This window comes from Sphaeramia orbicularis, unplaced genomic scaffold (genome assembly GCF_902148855.1).
Source record: "Sphaeramia orbicularis unplaced genomic scaffold, fSphaOr1.1, whole genome shotgun sequence".
NCBI lineage: Eukaryota > Metazoa > Chordata > Actinopteri > Kurtiformes > Apogonidae > Sphaeramia > Sphaeramia orbicularis.
Genome location: NW_021941495.1, coordinates 339,098 through 363,185, shown reverse-complemented (window position 1 = coordinate 363,185; position 24,088 = coordinate 339,098). Strand labels below are relative to the sequence as shown.

At 35.0% G+C, this 24,088-nt stretch overlaps 1 protein-coding gene across 2 annotated transcripts in view; it reads right to left on the bottom strand.

Annotated features, from left to right (window-relative positions):
• The window catches only part of neurl1aa (neuralized E3 ubiquitin protein ligase 1Aa), a 59,451-nt gene extending 36,128 nt beyond the window's left edge, over positions 1–23,323 (bottom strand). For both annotated transcript variants that reach the window (XM_030129649.1, XM_030129648.1), the window contains exon 1: positions 23,143–23,323. In XM_030129649.1, coding sequence (XP_029985509.1) covers positions 23,143–23,176 — 34 coding nt within the window. In that variant the 5' untranslated portion in view covers positions 23,177–23,323. The remainder of the gene's footprint in view (positions 1–23,142) is intronic.
• Positions 23,324–24,088: the final 765 nt, after the last annotated feature.

The window sequence follows — 24,088 nt, the reverse complement described above, 5'->3', positions numbered from 1 at the left end:
AACCCAAAAAACACCTAAAAACAACTAAAAAAACCCCATAAAAATAACCCAAAAAACACCCAAAAACAACCCAAGGCGATCGTCTACAAAGGGTTAAACAGTGGGATCATGGGAACTCATGGACCTGTAGCTGAATAAATCCTTATATGTTGACATTTCCAGTAGAATGCATCACTCTGTACGGCTGCAGCTATTATAGTAAATTATTGTTAATGCTTTATTTTGGATACGATACATCTGTAAAATTAACGGTCGCACAGTTTTTCATGTCATCAAACAGCTCGGTGGAAAAAACATAATTGTGCCGCGTTGAAACAAATACGATCATTACTGATGCAGGAAATAGAAAAAACAGGCAGTTAATCTTACAAAGGTTGCTTGCGTGAAATGTGGAAGTTTCTTTTTGACGGTTTTGCTCTTGGTAGATGCTTCGACAGTGTCATTTACAACACCGCCAACAAGCCTGGAGGGCAATGACAAATAGCGTCTTAATGATGTTTACACAGCAGCGGCGTCTGGATGATGTATTCAATCCTACTGACTCATGACAAAACGGCATTTCAGCCTGATGTAACAACGACCGCCAAATGAATCATGCTATAATAGCCATGATTAATCACACACATTATCATTTGGAGGCTAAACGCTTGAAAAAACAGCTTCATCAAGACGCCTTTGTTCATTAAGGCGTATGTACATGTGCTGCTTTTAACGGCATATTATGTTCCATGCCTTTGCAGATCTGCTCCCATGGTGCATTTCTACATGTGCGACAGATGCTCCACGCAGACCCGACCCGATGGGTGAAACCCAATAGGTACCATATGGGTCCGACACATTAGAACAGACGAGCACCACTGGAGCCATGTGGACAAAAGTATGCGGACGCCTTGGATTCAGGTGTTTCTGTTCTAACAGGGCTCTGGGATCCAAAACAATAAGGACTAATGTCAGAATAGACTTTGATATTATGGGATAGATATCAGTGCATTGGTTCCTTTGGGTTCAATTATTCTCTTTGTTTTCAAAATGACTCACAGATGGTTTGGACTGAATTTACATCAACATTGATTGTTTTAGTTTTTGTTTTGTTTTGTTTTGTTTTAATCCATGACTATGATTTTAAATGTTCGACCTCTAAATTTCTAAAATATTTTCCATGGTCTTTCATGATCACCCAAAAACCACCTAAAAACAACCCAAAAAACACCCAATGAAACACCCCAAAAAACACCTATAAACAACCCAAAAAAAACAGCCAAAAACACCTAAAAACAACCCAAAAAACAACAAAAAAACCCCACTCAAAAACAAAAACAAAAAAACACCCAATAAAACATCCTAAAAAACACCTTTGAACAACCCAAAAACAACCTAAAAATACACAAAAAACCACCCAAAAACACCTATAAACAACCCAAAAAACACCTACAAAGAACCAAAAAACAACCCAAAAAACACCCAAAAAAACCCCAAAAAAACATCCAACATAACATCTAAAAACAAACAAACAAAAAAAAACCCCAAAACACCATAAAAAGCACCCATAAACAACCCAAAAAACACCTAAAAACAACCCAAAAAACAACCCACAAAACACCCAAAAACCACCCAAAAACATCCCAAAAAAAACCACCCTAAAACACAAAAAACACTCCAAAACAACACAAAAAACACCCAAAAACAACACAAAACAACACAAAAAACACCCCAAAACAACACAAAAAACACCCAAAAACAACACAAAAAACACCCAAAAACAACACAAAAAACACCCAACAAAACACCTAAAAACCCAAAAAATACCCAAAACCACCCAATAAAACACCCCAAAAAACACCTGTAAACAACCCAAAAAAATACCCCAAAACAACCCAAAAAACCCCAAAAACCACCTAAAAACAACCCAAAAAATACCCAAAAAACCCACCCAAAAACAACCCAAGACAGTTGATGATATTTATCCCACTATAATTAGTCCTTATAGTTTTGTATGCCAGAGCCCTGTTAGAACACAAACACCTGGATTCAACGGGTCCACAGACTTCTGTCCATATAATATTTAATGTCATATTTAAATACAGAAATCTGAATGTGTGTTCATTTCAGATATTTGTTTTGTTTTTCATTATGTCAAACCTTTGTTGTGAGGGTAGGTGTTTGTTTTTATTTTTTCCACACTCTGATTCTTATATTAGCCTTAGTTCAGCTCTGTTCACTGCGCACTAATTAACTCCAATCAGGTCAAATTATGGGGGGAGGGGGTTGATGTGCCTTTATTGATTCCAAAACAACAGAGTCTGCTCAGTGAATTTAAATGCATTTTAATCAATTCTATTTCTAATTGGGTTTGCTTTTCAATATCTGCTGATTACATGGGATTTGGAACGTACATGTAAAATATGTGCATAAAAAACAGGCTTTTCCACGGTCGACCGAAGTGTCAACGGCCATAACGAATAAAAGCACAGCAGCGACCGAACCAAAGCCCTCCTTCAGTTTGTCAGTTTTTATGTAAATGTGCGCTCGGTAAAACCTCTGAAAGCAGAGCTCAGCACTTGTACAAATGAGGGACTGTTGTGTGAATGTGTTCCCTGTTGATGTGAGCGATTAAAACGGAGCTACAAAAAAGATGAGGGAGTTCACAGACATGCACCAGCGACTGGCTTTACAAAAATTACTGTTAATTAGATCAAAAACCCCTCCAATTACTGGAACCCATCCCTCACAAACAGTCTGCACCCTTAGCCCACCCCCCCACCCTCTGGTTACCTTCACTGAAAAAATATACACAAAAAATATACAATTATACAAAATCATTAAACAGCAATATTTTTTTTACCCTTTTTTTTCCATGAATCTCTTAACTTCAGTCCCGCTCAAATTTATATCAACATTAATTGTTTTTTGTTTGTTTTTTTTATCCATGACTATGATTTTAAATGGTCTACTACTAAATTTTTTTGTGGTCTTTCATGATTACCCAAAAAAACGCCTGAAAACAATCCAAAAAATATACCCAAAGAACACCTAAAAACGACCCAAAACCCCCCCAAAAAACCTTAAAACAACCCTAAAAACACCCAAAAACAACCCAAAAAATACCTAACAACAACCCAAAAAACACCCAACACTCCAAAGAACACCTAAAAACAACCCAAAAAACACCCAAAAACACCCCAAAAAATACCTAAAAACAACCAAAAAAAAAAACAACAAAACAAATACTTAACAACCCAAAAAACATCCAATAAAACACCCCAAAAACACCTATGAACAACCCAAAAACCCCAAAAACAACCCAAAAAATACCTAAAAACAACCCAAAGAACACCCAAAACCCTAAAAAAAAAATCCCTAAAAACAACCCAAAAAACACCCAAAAGCAACCCAAAACACACCCAGAAACAACCCCAGAAATACTCAATAAAACACCCCAAAAAACACAAATAAACCACCCAAAAACAACCCCCCCAAAAAACACCAAAAAAACCAACCCAAAGAATAGCCAAAAAACACCTAAAAACAACCCCCCCAAAAAAACACATAAAAACAACTCAAAAAACCCCCAAAAGCAACCCCAAAATAACCCAAAAATTCAAAAAAACACCTACAAACACCAAAAAAACCCCAACCCAAAAACTGTTTGAAAATCATTAAACAGTAATGTTTTTTACTCATTTTTTTCGATGAATCTCTTAAACAACTTCAGTCCTGCTCAAAATAACCTAAACTTATATTATTAAATTATATTATTAACAAACTGACCTAAAACAAACTGTTTAGTCTCCGTGTTTCCAGGTAGAGTGGAGACCAGAAGATGACTCTGAACCACCAGTGACCACCATCAAGTGCTGTATGGTGGCGCCAGCTACAACTGCTCCGATACCCTCTGGTCTCGTTCTCGTCTTGGTCCTGATACCCTCCGGTCTCTGCAGTGTCTTGGTCTGGGTCTATCCGGTCTTGACTACAACACTAGTATCCGACACACACTGATGCTAGCGGTGCAGTGGTATCGTAACCGTCTGTCTGGGTGAATGTCTCCATCGTCGTGAGAACATGTCGACTGTATTTTTGTGATCTTTCTTAGACTTCTTCTACTGTACAGATGCTCTTTATTCAATAATTCACACAGTCATGACCTGGTGTAAGCTGAGACGGCGTAAATGAGGAATTGTGGTCGACACATCACCCATACGACCCGCTAGTCACCCCACTGTTACACCCCCCCCCCCCCAGTAGAATGCCATGACACCACAGTAATCAATAAGTAATAATATGTGAAGGCCCCGCCCACTAGAGGACGGGCTAATCCAATAGTGACAGACAACAGGCTGGAATCAGACGCATGTGTGTTGACAGATGTCAGCATGTGGGTGCCCCCCCCCCCCCCGATGTGTTCCTGATGAAGGTGACAGACTGTTACTGGTTTATCACATACACTATATGTGGACCCATTGAATCCAGGTGTTTCTGTTCTAACAGGCCTCTGGGATAAAAAACAATAAGGACTAATGTCACAATAGAGTAGAATGTTTTAAATTGATTAATCTATTGATTATTTTCAATAAAAAAGGTGGAAAAATTTTAAAAATGTGAAAAAGACATGTCTGAAAATGACAAACGAGTCCAGTGCCACATGAAACAACCACAAAAAGTATAAAAGTAAAAGTATATATATGAATATGTATAGATCTGAACAACAATACCAACAGTATAAAGTCTATATATATATAAATATCTATAGATGTAAACCCAGTTCCACCAGTCTTCAGTGTGTCTCTAAATGTGTGTAGATGTAAACTGGTCCAATCCAGTCCAGTTCCAGATGTAAACTGGTCCAGTCCGGTCCAGTTCCATCTCTTCCCTCTAATCCAGGGGTCAGCAACCCTGGTCCTACAGAGCCACTATCCTGCATGTTTTAGATGTATCCCTCTTCCAGCACACCTGACGGTGGTTTTCAGTCTTCTGCAGATCTTGATGATAGGCTGATCATTTGAATCAGCTGTGTTGGAAAAGGGATACATCTAAAACATGCAGGATAGTGGCTCTGTAGGACCAGGGTTGCTGACCGCTGCTCTAATCTGTCAACTCAGTCTCAAACCCATTTGAATCCAACTGATGAACTTAGACCAACTGAACATGGAGCTGACATCCAACTGGGGGTGTGGCCTGGACTCATGTGCGTCACAATAAGCGTCCGTGTGAAACACAACAGTGGAACCAATGTTTAACAGCACAGACATGAAGGAAACACAGCTTTAATTCAGGAAAAATGGAAACTAATTATCTTTTTTAATCGATTGGAGTCGATTAATCGATTAATTGTTTCAGATTAGGGATGGAATCTCAGGGGACCTCACCATGATATGATATGATGCGATACACGGCTCACGATCATGACAATATCTCCATATGGTGATAGTGCGATTATCGATATATTGATCTTAATAACCTACAATATATCTGTGTGTTTATACGGGTGAAGCAAAAACAAATAAATAAATGTCATACTTTATATTTTGCAGCATAATTTACTCAGAGTCCAAACAGTAACAAAGTCAAAATACTGACAGTGTTTTAGTTCAACAGAACGGAAAAGTTTATAGCAGCTATATTTGAATGATGATATTAAAAAAACAATACTCAGTGAGAGGGCATCGATAATCTATCGTTAGATTAAATATGGGTATATTTCTGCATATATCAGTGTGTTGTAACTCCTCCCAGTTCCAGCTGTTGTATTCTTATAAATCCACCCACGTCCTCTGACTGTTCATGTGATTCTGTGAACTTCACTTTAACTGTCGTCACTTCGTATTTGGATGGTAGACGTGGTTTCCTACTAATAGAACCAGACTCTGACCCACTCTCAGTACATCCCACACAGTCTTACAGACATTATTATGTAACCGACTCCACAGAGCCGGTTCTGGATGTGTTCTGGTCCTTCACACCTGACACCAACAGCCTGCAGTGAAGCCAGTACCACAGCAGCACACATTTATATTTACATTTATATTTACATTTACAGCAGCCACATTCTGTACAAGATGAACTATTGCATCAGGTCCAGCTCCAACAGCATAAAAGACTGAACACACAGCACTGTTCATTTATGTCACTGGTGTCTAACATACGGCCCGTGGGCCAAAACCGACCGCCAATGAGTCCAATCCATCCAATGAAATACAATGAGTACACTGAACATATTAATAATCAAGGATGTTAACATTTGAGTTCAGGTTCCACATTCAGACCAAAAGGATCTAATGTGGGTCAGAACCACTAAAATAAGAACAGAATGATTTATAAAGACAAATACAATTTTTTTTTGTTTTATAGAAAAAAAGAAGTAAAATCACATGAAAACGTTTACATTAAACTATCCTTTCACGAAAAATGTGAATAATCTGAACAAGATAGACAGACAGACAGACAGACAGACAGACAGACTACGTATATGGGTGTATATATTTATGTATGTATATGTGTGTGTGTCTGTATATGTACGTATATATGTACATATTGTTGGTTTAGACAAAGGGGTCAGAGCTAATAAGCTCTGCTTCTTCTCACTCCTTTTTGAATATGACTTTTTTTCTTTTTGTGTGTATCATTATTTCATGCTTCCTTGAATTTTCATTTCTATATTATGTTGTGCAAAGAAGTCAAATAGTAGCAATCAGGAAAAAAAAAACATGAAACATGTAGATATAAATCAGTTTAATTGTACCAATATTCTGCCTGTTATTAAGTGTTTTGTATATCTGTTGTATTGTACATGTGTAAATGACAAACTGAGACATAATATTGTTGAAATTGCACTTATTTTTCTTTAGAAATTTCAGGGTTTTTCATGCTATTCACATATTTTCAAGGATAGTTTGAAGGTAATTAGTTTCATGTAACATCATGTAATTTTACTTTTTTCACAAAACATGTGAATAACATGAACAAATATGAAGAACTTGAAAAATCTTAAGAGACGTGAGTGTAATTTTAATGTGTATTTGTGGATCCACTGTGATCTGTATTAAACTGAATATTGGTAAACTTACACTTACTTCATAACATCTTTCAGTTTTTTCAAGGCTGTTCATGTTATTCACATGTTTTTTTAAAGGATAGTTTGTAGATGTAAACATTTTCATTGTGTAATTTTACTCTAAAACACAGAAAAAAATTGAAGTTGACGTTATATATTAATATGTTAATATTGTCCTGGTTCTGATCCACTTCAGATCATATGGGTCTGAATGTGGAACCTGAACATAAGTTTATCAGACCTGCTGTGGATGATCTTGAAATAATTAAATATAAATAACAAATGATTTATGGATAATTTAAACCAGGGTGTCTGAGGCAGAATAAACTAAATCACTGTTTGATGCATTGATTTTGTTTGTTTTATTTCTCCCTGACTCTGATTTTCAATGTTCTTCCTCTAAATGTCTCTAATATTTTCCTGCTCTGAGTGTCAATAATAATTTCCATCACATCTGACTGAGGAAGAAAAATCTACCATCAGACTACAGTGAAATATGGAGGTTTATCAACTCTAGGGACATAAATATGTGGACGCATCATGTGTCCAGCTGTCAGATGTCCTGTTAAGGAGGATTTAAGATAGAAACATTAATATTTTATAAAGAAACACTCAAAATAAGCAACATTCTAAAAAAAAAAAAAAAAAGTGAGGCTAAAAACAAGACACTAGCTGGACACTCGCAAAAAAATTTAGAGAGAAGCTGAAAAACAAAAAAATTCACAAATGTTATGAGAGAAACTAAAAGCAACACAAAATGCTCATGAATTTTAAAGAAAAAGGAAAAAATAATATAAAACCTGCACAAATTTGAGAGAGAAGCTAAAAAAAACCCTAAAATTTCCGGAAATATTAATGAGATGCTAAAAATAAGGAAAATGTTGCCAAACTCTAAAAAAGTGAGGCTAAAAAGAAACTCGCAAAAGAAATGTTACAGAGAATCTTAAAAAAACAAGCTAAAAATTTCACAAATGTTATCAAACTAAAAACAATGCAAAACGTTCATGAATTTTAAAGAAAATGGATAAAAATAATATAAAAACTGCACAATTTTGAGAGAGATGCTATAAATAAGTGTAAAATGTTGAATTTTATAGAGGAACACAACAAATTTTGAGAGAAAAGCTAAAAAAAAAAAAGCTAAAATTTCCCCAAATATTAATGAGAGATGCTAAAAACAAGCAAAATTTTCCTAAACTCCTAAAAAGTGAGGCTGAAAACAAGCTAGACATTCCAAAATCTTTACAGAGAAAAACTAAAAACAAACCAAAAATTTGATAAATGTTATGAGAGAAACTAAAAACGAAGTAAAATGTTCATGAATTTTGAAGAAAAAGGATAAAAATAATACAAGAACTCCCCATATTTTGAGAGAGAAGCTAAAAAAAACCCCTAAAATTTCCACAAATATTAATGAGAGATGCTATAAATCAGTGTAAAGTGTTGAGTAAATGAAAGCAGGGGGTAGTTGATGTGCAGAAGGTGATCAGATCTGATCAATAAACCACCTGTGGTCTGTTCACAAACTAGATGGACAAAAGTAATGGGACACATCCTGTCTACAGCTCTCAGATGTCCTGTTCAGCAGGATTTAAGGTAGAAAACATTAAGATTAATAATCAATAGAATATCTATCCCATAATATCAAACTCTATGCTGGCATTTGTCATTATTTTGGATCCCAGAGCCCTGTTAGAACAGAAACACCTGGATTCAACAGGTCAACAGACTGATGGACACAGAGTGGATAAACAACTATATTTTCATTTATTTATTCATTTTGTTGATTATTTTATCCATTTTTGTTCATTGTTTTGGTCTTTCTTACTTATTTTTTGATTCTGTTCTTCATTTTGTTGATTATTTTGTAAGTTTTTTTTGATTATTTTGTTCCTTTTGTTGATTGTTTTGGTCATTTTTACTCGTTTTTTGATTATTTTACTCATTTTGTTGATTGTTTTGGTCTTTTTTACTTGTTTTTTGATTATTTTGTTCATTTTGTTGATTGTTTCATTCTTTCTTATTTTTTTGATTATGTTCTTCATTATGTTGATTATTTTGTAAGGTTTTTTTTTTTTTTACTGTTTTGTTCCTTTTGTTGATTGTTTTGGTCTTTTTTACTCATTTTTTTTTAATTTTTTGTTCCTTTCATTGATTATTTTGTTCCTTTTTTACTCATTTTTTAAAAATTATTTTGTTCCTTTTGTTGATCATTTTGATCTTCTTTTACTAATTTTTTGATTATTTTGTTAATTTTGTTGATTGTTTTGGTCTTTTTTTTTTTTTTTACTTGTTTTTTTTTTTTTTTTTTGAAACCAAAATCAAACTAACCAGTGCACGGATATCTATCCCATAATATCAACCTGTATTCTGACAATAGTCCTTATTATTCTGGATCCCAGAGCCCTGTTAGGACAGAAACACCTGGATTCAACGGGTCCGCAGACTTTAGTCCATCTGTGTTTGACTTATACAGTTACAATATGATAACGACATGTGAAAATGATGAAGCTGTAGAACCTGAAAAGTCCATCTAATACAGACAGAAGAGCATAAAAGGCCACAGAGCATCTCCAAACAGCCCATAATGCACCATTACCCATGCAAACCTCCAACAGATGCACGCTGTCATAAAGTCAGCGCTGACATGTGCACGCGCTCTCATTACTCATTGTTTACAAGCGTCATAAAATCTGCACTCCAAAGGAAACCATCTGAGGCCCAGTGGGCTTCCTGTCACACACTGACATTTACATTTAAGGTTTACACATTTATCAAAAGGATTAGAGCAGGGGTGTCAAACACACGGCCTGAGGCCCAAATGCGTCCCCCCCAAAGGTTCCAATCCGACCCCTGGGATGAATTTACAAAGTGTAAAAATTCCACAGTCAAGGCTGTGGAACTCATTTTAGTTGCGGTTCCACATACAGACCAATATGATCTACAGTCAAATAATAACAGCAGAAGAACCCACAAGAAAGAATGACTGCAGATTTTCTTCTCAGTTTGATGTGAAAAAAATAATATTACATTATACCTATAAATAATGACAACTTCCAATTTTTGTCTTTTTTTTTTTTTAAAGAATAGATCTTGAAACTCTTATTTCAAGAAATTCCACAAGATAACCCCCACTTGCTCTATTGGCAGATTTTCTGCTTGAAGTAAGCAAAAAAAAAAAAAAAAAATCTTGAATTAAGCAAAAAAAAAAAAAGAAAAAAAAGAAGTGAATTTAGGAAAATCTTGAAGTAAAAAAAAATCTTGAATTAAGTTAAAAAAAAAATCTTGAATTAAGCCATAAAACATCTTGAATTAAGCAAAAAATCTTGAATTAAGCAAAGAATTTGTCTTTGTTTTAGTGCAAAAAATAACATTAAATTCTGAAAATACTGACATTTCCAAACTACCCTGTAACAATAAAATATGAACAACCTGAAATGTCTAAAGAAAATTCAGCCCAGTTTGAACTCTTTTCTTCCTGTTCCTCAGTGTTTAGTGTCTTTGTAGATCTGATCCAGAATGCACATGGACAAATGAGAAGTGGAGGCAGAATATTGTTAAAATTACACTGATTTTTCTGAAGAAATTTCAGTTTTTTCAGGTTATTCACATCTTTTTTGTTTGGACAGTTTATAAAAGTAGGTATTTTCATAATTTAATGATTTTTTTCTTGCACTAAAACACAGACATAAAATGTGCAGTTGTCATTATTTCTAGGTTATTCTGTTATTATTTTACTGGTTCGGCCCACTGCAGATCAAATCAGACTGAATGTGGAACCTGAAAGAACAGGAGTTTGAGAACCCTGGATTATAACGTCTAAAACTGGGGCCACATTCAGACCAATATGATATGATATGTTAGTTCCTTTGTTAGGATTGAACTAAAATACTGTTCTGATGTTAGTTCTGAACCAATAGAATATGAACATTTGAACAGGATCTGAAACTGTAATGTCTGTAAAACAGAATTTCAGTTTGAACACAGGAACATTCTGTGATATAACATTAGATCCTGTTGGGATCAAATAATGTGTTTAGTATTTGTGCAGATTTCTGGTGGAATTCAATTCTTCAAGGAAATAATAATTTTTACAAAAGAAACAAAAATTTTTTTGCCTTTTTAACAGTATCATGATATATCGTGATATATCGTATCATGATCCTAGTATTGTGATTTGTATCGTATCACCAGATTCTTGCCGATACACGGCCCTATTTGTCATTATTTATGTTCTTCTGTTTTTTATTTGACTGGTTCTGATCCACTTTAGATCATATGGGTCTGAAAGTAGAACCTGAACTAACAGGATTTTAACACATTTCTTTGTTAAGATTTTTTGTGTAACTTTTGCATATTCTAAATTCATCCCGTGGGTCGGATAGGACCCTCTGTTGGACCGGTTTTGGCCCACAGGCCGTATGTTTGACACCCCTGGTCTGAAAATAAAAGCACATTAACACTGCATCATAGATCACTGTTCCATGGAACCAATAACAAACAGATCCAATCTGAGCAAATATGAAACATAAACAAGGAAATACCATCGTTTATGAGGAAAAGGAAAAGAGCGCAACAACAAACACTAGAGGAACAATGAACTGTGGCTCTGATCACAGACCAACACACACACTTTAACCAGTAAACACACATTATTCAGATTCTAATGACCCAAACAGTAGCTTTAACTGTTACACTGCAAAAGAAAAAAAAAATTGTAATTTAACAGAATTTTCACTGTTTATTTCACAGATTTTTCCTGTATTTTTAAGATACAGGAAAATATCAATGAAATTACAAAAATAGACTGTGATTTTACATGGCAAATGTAAAATAACACACACACACAAAAAAAAACCTGTAACTGTGAATAACCAAAAAATTTCAATTTTTTAAAAGATTTTTTTTTCTTTGTTCACAGAAAAATACAGTTAAAATACATTTGCAAATGTATCGGAATTTCCCAAATATTTCTTTTCTATTTATGAGATTAAACTGTTAATTTAAAGTTTAATACTGTAAAAAAAAAAATAAATAAATAAAACCAGATAAAATTACTGACAATTAACCGTAAAAGAAGTATTTGTTCTGTAAGTTTAACAAGACATGTTTGTTAATTGACAAATATCTTGTGTAATTACAGGAGGTTTCACAACAAAAATGTTGAATAAATGTATTTTTGTGAATGTATAACATGTATAAGTACTGATAAACTGTCCAAATACAGTTTTTATCAGTGGATTATACAACTGAGTCTCACTGAAAATTATTTATATATGTATATATTTATAGGTAATTTGATTGTTTTGATACATGTAAATATTATTTATTAAACATTAAAAAGTCAAAAAAAATATGCAAAATCTCATGTAAAGTTAGGGCAAAAAACTGTATTTTAATTATGGAAAATCACCGTATTTTTATGAGATGGTTATTTTCCGTTATTTAACAGTATTTTTTTGGCACCCCTGCTGCTGGAATATTACCGTGTTTTTATGTTTTTGTTGTTGTTTTTTTTAACAGTGTAGTTGGACTCAAAGGTCTTTCCATTACAGTTTTACCAGTTTTGACTTTATTCTCCTAATATTCCCACTTTATTCTCTTAGTGATCAGTGTTTTTATTTTTCTGATGTGGCCCTAATACACCGTCGTAGACCCGTCAACACTGTCATTTGTAATTATTTAATGTTCGTTTTAAGTTCAAAGTGACTCTCGCAGATAAATCAGAGTCCAACAGAACGCCTTCAGTGACTGTAGGAGGTGTTTGACCTTGATTCCACACAGAAGGAGCTGTAGTGTTTTGTTCCTGCTGTCTTAGTCTGTCCCTCTTTAACTAATTGGATTAATCTTGGGCTTTAATTAGAATGATCAGGTGGTCCAAACCCAGAAGAGGCTGCACAAACAGGGACGTGGCTTAACAACCATATAGTCATTAATAGAACACTGGAAAAAGCTCTGGAGTTCTATTGTGACACACGGCCTTGAATTGCACCGACATTAGAAGGGTTCTGTCGCAGCTGTTAGATCCCGTTAATAAAACCTATGCTAGGTGTATTCTCCAGGAGGGCTGGGAATCTAAGGGTACCTCGCAATTAGGGCTGTAAGAAAATATTGGTTCTGCAATATACTGCGATATTTCATTTTACAATACTGTATCGATATTAAAAAGTCCTGTACGGATATTTTTAGGTATTTATTCAAATGCAGATATTGTGGGGGTTCATTTCTGTTTTTTTGTTTTTCTTTTTTGTTTATATTTTACTTATTATTATTTAGAGCTGCAACCGATGAATCGACTAGGTGCTTGAAGTTAATGGAAAAAGTCCTGATTCCATTAATTGACTCAAATTGATTGAAGGGAAAAATTCTATTGGAGTTTTCCTGAATTAAAGCTTCTTTGTGCGTCAGAATAAGTGTCCGTGTGAAACACAACAGTGGAACCAATGTTTAACAGCAGAGAAATGAAGGAAACAAAGCTTTGATTCAGGAGAATTGTGGTTGAATGATTTTTTTGGATCACTTTGAGTCGATTAATCGGTTGCAGCTCTACTTTTCTTTAACACTCTTTTATTCAATAATGTTCGTTCCTTTGTTGGGATTGAACTAAAATACTGTTGTGATGTTAGTTCTGAACTAATAGAATATGAACATTTGAACAGGATCTGAAACTGTAATGTCTGTAAAACAGAATTTCAGTTTGAACACAAGAATATTTTGTGATATAACATCAGATCCTGTTGGGATCAATTAAAAATGTGTTCAATATTTGTGCAGATTTCTGCTCTAATTCAATTCTTCCAAGAAATAATCTTTAAAAAAAGAAACAAAACCAATAAAAAATTGCCTTTTTAACAGAATCGTGATATATCTTATCGTGATCCTAGTATTGTGATTTGTATCGCATCAACAGATTCTTGCCGAGACACAGCCCTACTCACAATGCCATACGCTACGTGATACATGGCTCACGATAATATCTCAATATGGCAATAATGAGATTATTGATATATTGTTCTTAATGATCTATGATATATGTGTTTATAGGGGTGTAATTATTATAATGTAAGTTGACGGTTAACTGTTACCATGGTAACACCACCAGGAATGTACTTTGTTTCTATTTCTCACACACATTTTGGTTCTATAATGTAAATACTGTAATAACGACTTTATTCTGATTTGGTTTAGGTCTGTTTTGTTCATTGTTCTGGTTTGAAGTCTAAGGACAGGAGTGAGTATTAAAATGTTACTATGGTCAGTTATTTGATGATGAGAATGGGGATGGGATTAAAGAAGTTTTTCTTCTTCCCACTCCTTTTCAAATGTAAATGAATGATTTTCAGGGGGGGTTCAGATTTCCATGATCTAACTATACACCGTTTAACGTTAAAAAAAACAAATATTTAGGATTTGGTATTTTTTGGAAATGATACGATTCTCTGGATTAATATTCAATGAGCTCATTTTAGGACTTCAAGGAATTTCCTTGCCAATGACTTTAGAATAAATTTTACATTTCTATAAAATTTGCATAATAATTTTATTTGTTTTAATTTCTTGTTATGACCTAGCCCAGGGGTCAGCAACCCTAGTCCTGGAGAGCCACTATTCTGCATGTTTCAGATGTTTCCCTCTTCCAGCACACCTGACAGTCGTCATCAGTCTTCTCCAGAGCTTATCATTTGAATCAGGTGTGTTGGAAGAGGGATACATCTAAAACATGCAGGATAGTGGCTCTCCAGGACCAGGGTTGCCGACCCCTGACCTAGCCTATGCTTTGAACTTGTATATATGATGGCGTGTACTGCTGAACTCTTGGCCACGTTATCGATTTCAATGGGACGTCATCCGGTTAAATAAAGGTTATATTAAAAAAATAAAATAAAATAAAAAATTTAAATGTGTTCAACACCACATTTCATTCAATTTATGAAAACGGCAGTAAACCAGAGGACTTAGAACAGAACAGAACAGAGCCCCACTGATTATAGCGTTTCACCGATTAATCAACATTGGCCAATATGTAGCTGATGTATTAACTTTTTTGCTGTGCGGAGATTCTGTTGCTTGCTCCTGTGTGTGTGTGTGTGTGTGTGTGTGTGTGTGTGTGTGTGTGCTGCCCAGAGAGTTAGACAAACAGTAAAGTGAGTTAGTTTCACTTTCACTCTTGCTCGGACAACCCCCACACACACAATCACATAATCACAGAGCTACCCCCCCCCCCCCCCCCACTCTCTGTCAAGGATGGACTGCTAATCCCCACCGCTGTGCTCCACTCCAACCCGACCCCCCCACCCCGAAATTCACGGACCACCCCGTCTTATGAAGTATTCACCCCCCCACACACACCCATGTCCGTGCACTTCCTGTTTACCTCACAGTTTCATTTCTTCCAGCAGGTCTGGGTGTTTATAGTGTAGGGGAGACTGGGGACAGTTGTAACACAGGTCAGTTGTAACTCTTGCAATTGCTCCAATCAGGAACAACTTAGGACTCACCTAATTCACTCTGCACATGCTCAGTTTAGTCCTTAGTCCATATAAGAAGTTGTAGTGCTATGTGGCAGACACATCCAAATTTGTGAGTGAAAACATCATTTTGTGGTCAGTCATATTTTTTGTTTTAATTATTTTCATGATTGCATAGTTTGCATTTGAAAGTTGTGTAAATTATCTGAGATAAACAAAGATTTATGCAACTGTTTATCCACCTGTCCACAAGTATCTAATAAAAGATTATTATATCCTGTGTAGATCAGTGTTCATATTTCATATATCGGCCAATATATCAGTTATCGGCCAATATCGGATATCGGCTGATATGATATCGGATTTTTTTAGCCCCCAATATCAGTATCCACATTGGCCCCAAAAATCCCATATCGGTCAGGCTCTAGAATAGAATAGAATAGAATAGAATAGAATAGAACAGAATAGGCTTTATTGTCAAAATCACAATTCCAGGTGGTCTCTGCCATCAACAGAGCTAAATACCAATAATATACAACTAGGGATGTAACGATTACTGGTATAACGATAAACGGCGGTAAAATTGCAGACGGTTAATTTTACCATTTAAATTCTAATTATCATGATAACTGTGTTTGAATACTGCACTTTCCAGAGAAAACACCTATGTAAAGATCTGCTTTTATGTCAAATATTTGAGTTTTAATTTATCACAATTTTAATTTATATACCTAATATCTGGAACCAATATTCACTTTTAAAGTCTTTGAAAAGGTTCGTTAAGCATCTTTGTGTTATTTATACAATAAATTATATGCATTTTTCAAATTGGATTTTATATATTTTTTGTGTTTTCTGGCGTTTTATGTTTTTATAGTAGGTTAAAGTGAAAAAAATAATAGGCAGTTGATATAAATGAAGTTGTGCTGAAAAAAAAAGATCTCAAACATGGGTATAGTAAACATTTGTTTATATAGCATATAAAGGCAAAATCAAAAGGACTGAAAAACGGCCAAAATAGGCTCAGAGCACTAAGGGTTAATATTTGAATGTTTCTGCCAAGAGAAAGTGCATTGTATCAATTATTTTATTTGTTTTTTTTCTGTCTTCAAAATACAACTTGGTTAAATTATTTCAGCGTGTGTATCAGTCCTTTTTGAACATTTTGAGCACAGTTTCAATAATACTGTGATAATGATAACCGTGATAATTTTGGTCACAATAACAGTGATATGAAATTCTCATATCGTTACATCCCTATATACAACACAATAAAATACAGACATATAGTAAAAATATAACCCAAAAACGTGTGTAATACAAATAGTGTAATAGTGTGGTGTAAATATTGCAAAATATAAAAAATGCCCTGGTGATAAATAAAAGTAACGGTTTTGAGATTTTCTGCTTTTGAGTCATAATTACTTAGTGTTTGTGGAATTAGAAAGTGTTTAAAATTAAAACTAGCTCTAAAATTAACCCTTTCATGCATGAAGTTATGAGAACCTTAGTCAAGATTTTTTTTCCTCAGTGTTTCCTCTTTAGGCATGAAAAAACAATGTGATTGAATTTTTTTAATGAATCTATTTTTCATGGAGTTACAAAAATGTCCACTCAGCTGGACACCATGTGTTTAATTTTTGAAGCAAAGAAACATGTATTTAAAGCGCAATAACAGAAAGTGATAAACTGTGAAAACTATGAAATAAAAACATTTTTAATGCAGCTAATCTGATGTTTTCTCACATTTTAACATACTAATACTAGTCACTACTCACTTCATGGAGATAATATGCAAAAAACCCTTTTTGTTTGAAAAAAAAAAAAAAAAAAAAGTTAATTACAGTCTAATAATAACAACCAATTGATTTAGACTCAAATATGTTAGTGCAGATCAGGTTTATGAAGAACAGCAGAGTTACAGTAATGGTATGAATGTCAGTGTATGGGATGATGCATGAGCGTCCACTTTGTCGGCTGATACGGAACTAAGGCAAGGCAGGTTTATTTCTATGGCACATTTCATATCCAAGACAATTCAAAGCGCTTTACATAAAACATTAAAAGCATTACAGCAGGGAAGCAATAACTCCCCCCCCCCCCCCCCAAAAAAAAAAAAAAAAAATCCAAAACAGATAAAACAGATAAAAACTTTAAGCTTAAAAGAAACGGTGCAGATCTGAACTGATGAATAAAAACTCTACTCAAATGCAGCTGAGAAACTAAAACAATAAAATCCATCAATATACAAGAGAACAGCTGTAGAATAACTGTCCACTGGAGTGACCAGTATGCATGAAAGGGTTAAACTCCATCCCACATACAAAGACAATAGATCAGACCAGTACTAGAGTTTACATTTACTGCCTGACAGATGCAAATTACCACCGCATAGTCAAATACAGGGGACAAACATACGGCGGCAGACCAAAACCAGCCGCCAAACCCTCCAGTGAAATGCAAAAAGTACTGAAAACATGATCAGGGACGTTAAAATCAGACTAGTTCAGGTTCCACATACAGACCAATATGATCTAAAGTGGGTCAGACCAGTAAAACACTAATGTAATAACCTATAAAGAATGACAACTACCCATTTCTGTCTTTGTTTAAGATAAAATATGACTTGATTTAAACCACTATGGGGAACAGCAACAACAAACAACAAGCAAGTGACGCCAAACGACAGATAGAAAAACAACAAACAGGAAAAATACAGCAAATGTCAATAAATAAAAATAAGGAATCTGATATTTAGATCAATATTGATATACATTTAGAAAAAAAAAGTTCAATTATATGAAAATATTTATTGTCCTTTCACAAAAAAAAATATGAATAACCTCAACAATTATGAATGCATTTGGACCAACATTCTGTCTGTTATTAAATGTTGTGTGTATTTGTAGATCCACTGTGATCTGCACGTTATAATCAACATGTGGAAATAATAAACTGAGGCAGAATATTATTAAAAATGCATTTATTTTTCTTCAGAGATGTGAGGTTATTTGTGATTGTTTGCATTTTTTTTAAAGAATAGTTTGTGAAATTACATGTTCATAATGTAATTTCACTTTTTGGAGTTGACATTATGTACGGGTTAATATATTATTTTACTGTTCTGTTGGTCTGAACGTGGAACCTGAGCTAAAACGAGTTCGACACTCGTGGTCTAATGAGTGTAAAACCACAAAATAGTTCCACAGAGCTCTTCTATGGAAGTAAATCTGTGTCATCAGATTTTGAATTATAAAAGACATTGAATTTGTGGCACTGAATTTATTTTCCACTGAAATTAAGTATCTGATTTTTTTTTTTTTTTTTGCACTTAAATTATCTGATTTTTTTTTTTTTTTGCACTGAAATTAAGTATCTGAATTTTTTTTTTTTTTTTTGACTAAAATTATGTATCTGATTTCTTGCTGATACACAGCCCTAATAATAATTATATTTTTCTGGTCTGACCCACTTTAGATTGAACTGACCGAAAATGATTTGAACATCCTAGATTGTTAATATTTACAGTGTAATTTTTGCTTTTCACTAATTCATCCCACAGGCCAGTTTCGGATCATTAGGTGGGCCGGTTTTGGCCCCCGGGCTGCATGTTTGACACCTGTGTAATAAACCAAATAAGCCACCAAGTTAGTGATGAAAACAGGCTAGTTGTTCTGGGACTGCCCCAGCATGCACCAATATTGAAGGGATATTCATGCGACTTTAAGGTTCATGTTACCTATAACTTTGTAAATCTATATCTTGGTGATGTCTCAGTACTAGAACAGAGGGAGGATACAAAATTATTACAGGAACTTTTAGCACACTGTAAAAAAAAATCTGCAATTTAACAGAATTTTCACTGTTTATTTTACAGATTTTTCCTGTATTTTCAAGACACAGGAAAATATCAATGAAATTACAAAAAATACTGTGTTTTTACATCTCAAATGTAAAATAACATGAAAAAAACTGCACCTGTGAATAACCATAAAATACATTTTTTTGAAAGAATTTTTTTCTTCTTTCACAGAAAAATACAGTTAAAATACATTTGCAAATGTATCATAATTTCACATATATTTATTTTCTATTTATGAGATTAAACTGTTAATTTAAAGTTTAATACTGTAAAAAATAATAAAACGAGATAAAATTACTGACAATTAACCGTAAAAGAAGTATTTGTTCTGTAAGTTTAACAAGACATGTTTGTTAATTGACAAATATCTTGTGTAATTACAGGAGGTTTCACAACAAAAATGTTGAATAAATGTGTTTTTGTGAATGTAGAACATGTATAAGCACTGATAAACTGTCCAAATACAGTTTTTATCAGTGGATTGTACAACTGAGTCTCATTGGGGAAAAAAAAAAAAAAAAAAAAAAACATATATATATATATATATATATATATATATATATATATATATATATATATACACACACACACACACACACACACACACACACACACAGGGTGGGGAAGCAAAATTTACAATGAACATTTAGTTGTTTTTTCTCAGCAGGCACTACATCAATTGTTTTGAAACCAAACATATATTGATGTCATAATCATACCTAACACTATTATCCATACCTTTTCAGAAACTTTTGCCCATATGAGTAATCAGGAAAGCAAACGTCAAAGAGTGTGTGATTTGCTGAATGCACTCGTCACACCAAAGGAGATTTCAAAAATAGTTGGAGTGTCCATAAAGACTGTTTATAATGGAAAGAAGAGAATGACTATGAGCAAAACTATTACCAGAAAGTCTGGAAGATACTATTAAAGAAGAATGGGAGAAGTTGTCACCCCAATATCTGAGGAACACTTGCGCAAGTTTCAGGAAGCATGTGAAGGCAGTTATTGAGAAAGAAGGAGGACACATAGAATAAAAACATTTTCTATTATGTACATTTTCTTGTGGCAAATAAATTCTCATGACTTTCAATAAACTAATTGGTCATACACTGTCTTTCAATCCCTGTCTCAAAATATTATAAATTTTGCTTCCCCACCCTGTATATAGGTAATTTGATTGTTTTAATACATGTAAATATTCTTTATTAAACATTAAAAAGCAAAAAAAAAAAAAAAGCTAAATCTCATGTAAAGTTAGGGCAAAAAACTGTATTTTAATTATGGAAAATTACCGTACTTTTATGAGATGGTTATTTTCGTTATTTAACAGTATTTTTTCAGCACACCTGCTGTCAGAATAATACCATATATATATATATATATATATATATATATATATATATATATATATATATATATATATATATATAGACATACACACACACACATTTATTTATTTTCTTTATTTTTACAGTGCAGCCAGCAAGAAATCTATTACAAGAAGGTGGTTAAAGCCAATTCCATCAACATTAGAAGACTGGTACCTGACGATCTGTCAAATTTTCAAAATGGGAAAAATTGAATTACAGAATCCAGAGGGATAAATTTGACCATATTTGGGACAAATGGATTCAGTTCACATCCTCTAGCCCAGGGGTGGCCAACTCTGGTCCTGGAGAGCCACTATCCTGCATGCTTTAGATGTATCCCTCTTCCAACACACCTGATTCAAATGATAAGCCTATCATCAAGCTCTGCAGAAACCTGATAACAACCGTCAGGTGTGTTGGAAGAGGGAAACATCTAAAACATGCAGGATAGTGGCTCTCCAGGACCAGGGTTCGCCACCCCTGCTCTAGCCGAGAGAAATACCAAAACTGTAAACACTCAGTTGATGTTTTTTTTTGGGGGGGGGGTTCTCTCTGTTTGACACTTTTGTATGTGTAAAATAAGAAATACAAAAAGGACTCTAATATATATCATATGTATGAATGGTAATGCTGAGATATCTTGCTCCTTTTCCAATAAAAACAAAATAAAAAAATAAAAAAAAAAATTAAAATGAAAAGAAAGAAAACAAGCTAGCTTATTTTCATATAGCTGTAAATCACTGTGTTAGCTTACTGTTAGCATGTTAGCATTAACACCATTGGAAATGAATGTATTGATCCGTAGAGCACAGCTGTGTTCTCCCATTATTAAAGGGGGGGTTATGGGAGGTACAACTTTACACCTTTAGCAAAACTAAAGCTTAACCAGCAAATTTTGCAAACCCAATATTTAAAGTTTCCTTTAAACCCAAAAGCCAGAGAGGTTAATTTTAAAATTCTGAATGGAGTCTATCCCTTCAATGATATGATAAAACAACGACTTGGTTTTGAAACAAATAACTGTGTTTTCTGTAATGAGACTGAAACCACAATTCATTTATTTTTCCATTATATGTACACAGAAGAATTTTGGCTGGAAATTTACGATTGGCTTCACACAAATATTTGCCTTCCTGAAGAATTTTCGGTAATGGACATTACTTATGGACATGTACTGGACAATGTCAAAGACAGCTTTTAACTAAATAATAACATCATTCTGGGTCACTTTAACAGACACAAATGTAAACATTTGAAGATGAAACCCCCATTTTCCAGTTTCCATAATAAGTTTCTGCTCTATATGAAAACTCTTAATCACATGAAGCGTAAACCTGCATTGAAGCTTCTATCAATTATTGAAGAATATAATTTGTACAAGCCCTTGCCCCCCACCTCATATTATTTGTTAATTATTTTTATTTTTTATTTCTTTTTTGTTCTTCAAAAATTGCAGTCTTCATGGTTGTTGACATCTATATATGCATTCCTATTTGTACCTGTGCCTTTGTATTTTCTTTAATTTGAATGCCATATTGTTAGTATATTTGTATATTGTCAATTTAAGGAAAAAAAAAAAAACCTTCTTTGTGCATCGCAATAAGTGTCCGTGTGAAACACAACAGTGGAACCAATGTTTAACAGCAGAGAAATGAAGGAAACAAAGGTTTGATTCGGGAGAATTGTGGTTGAATGATTTTTTTTTTCATCACTTTAAAGTTGATTAATCATTTCAGCTCTAATATTTTCAGTGCAATTTTTGCTTTTCACTAATTCATCCCACAGGACAGATTCTGACCCTCAGGTGGGCCGGTTTTGGCCCCCGGGCCACATATTTGACACCTGTGTAATAAACCAAATAAGCCACCAAGTCAGTGTTGAAAACAGGCTAGCTTATTTTCATATAGCTATAAATAACTGTTAGCTTACTGTTAGCATGTTAGCATTAACACCATAATGAATGTATTGATCCTCAGAGCACAGCTGTGTTCTGCCTCTTAATAAAGGGGAGGGGGGGTTGTGTGTGTGTGTGTGTGTGTGTGTGTGTGGGCGGGGGGGGTTTACACCTTTAGCAATACTAAAGCTTAACCGGGGACTAAAACATCTAAAGGGGTCAAAAGGTGGGGGGGTGATGGGCGCGCGGGCAGGTGCGACAGTGACATCCCGGTTCCCGTAGCATCGCGTTAATTAGAGACAAGTGACTACAGCTTTACGGGAGTGACGTCACTGTGACAGAAGAATAGGCAGTAGTGGTAACACGGCACCTGAATGAAACACCTCCGCGTTGACATATAAACACAAAAACAAAACACACCATCCGGACGTAAAAGCAGTGACGTACGGGCTCCGTTTCACACGTTTACACACACTAAACCGTTCATTTATTCTTACCGTAGAAGGCATTCCGTGTCATCTGTCCGCCCATGGCTTAGTCCTTTACGGTCCTTTTACCGTCCGCGTGGATTACAATCAGACGCTCTCGTTGCTCAGCCGGGCTCGCGCTCCTGACATGACCGAAGCACAACACCGGGACTAGTATTAACGGCAGGCGGAGAGCCGCGCGTGCGCATACAAACACGCGCGCGCGCCTCCCAGTGAGCGCACGATCAGATCCAAACAGTCCGCGGGAGCCACGCGCGCGCCTCCCAGCGAGCGCACGCGCAGATCCGAACAGTCCGCGGGAGCCACACACGCGCCTCCCAGTGAGCGCACGGGGACACATCCGTGAAGGCAACGCCCCCCTCCCCATTCACTGAGCGCTTTCTCCGCCTCAGGTCCCACTCACTCACTCACTCACTCACTCACTCACTCACTCTGGCATTTACATACGAGGTGGAGACAGAGGAGTTTAACACTGTCACTGCCGAGGAGGGGGAGGAGGGGGAGGGTCTATTTATAGTGTGCTGGAGTTGGTCCTTTTCAGACCCAGGTCTCACAGTGGATCTATAATCCAGAGCACAGCGCATGTGCGTGTGCGCGTGCATGTGCTCCCATTCTCTGCTCTCGTCACTCACTGTTTCACCTTCTACACACCAGTGTAGGCCTGGGACACACACACACACACACACACATCCCACCAACCCCCTCATCAGGTATGGGACATCAATATGTGTGTGTATATATGTGCGTGTGTATACTTGTATATGTGTGTGTGTGTGTATGTATATATATATATATATATATATATATATATATATATATACACACACACACATATATATACACACACACATATATATATACACACGTATGTTTGTATATATGTGTATATGTGTGTTTATATGTGAGCGTGTGTATATACATTTGTGTATATGTGTGTATATACATACATATGTGT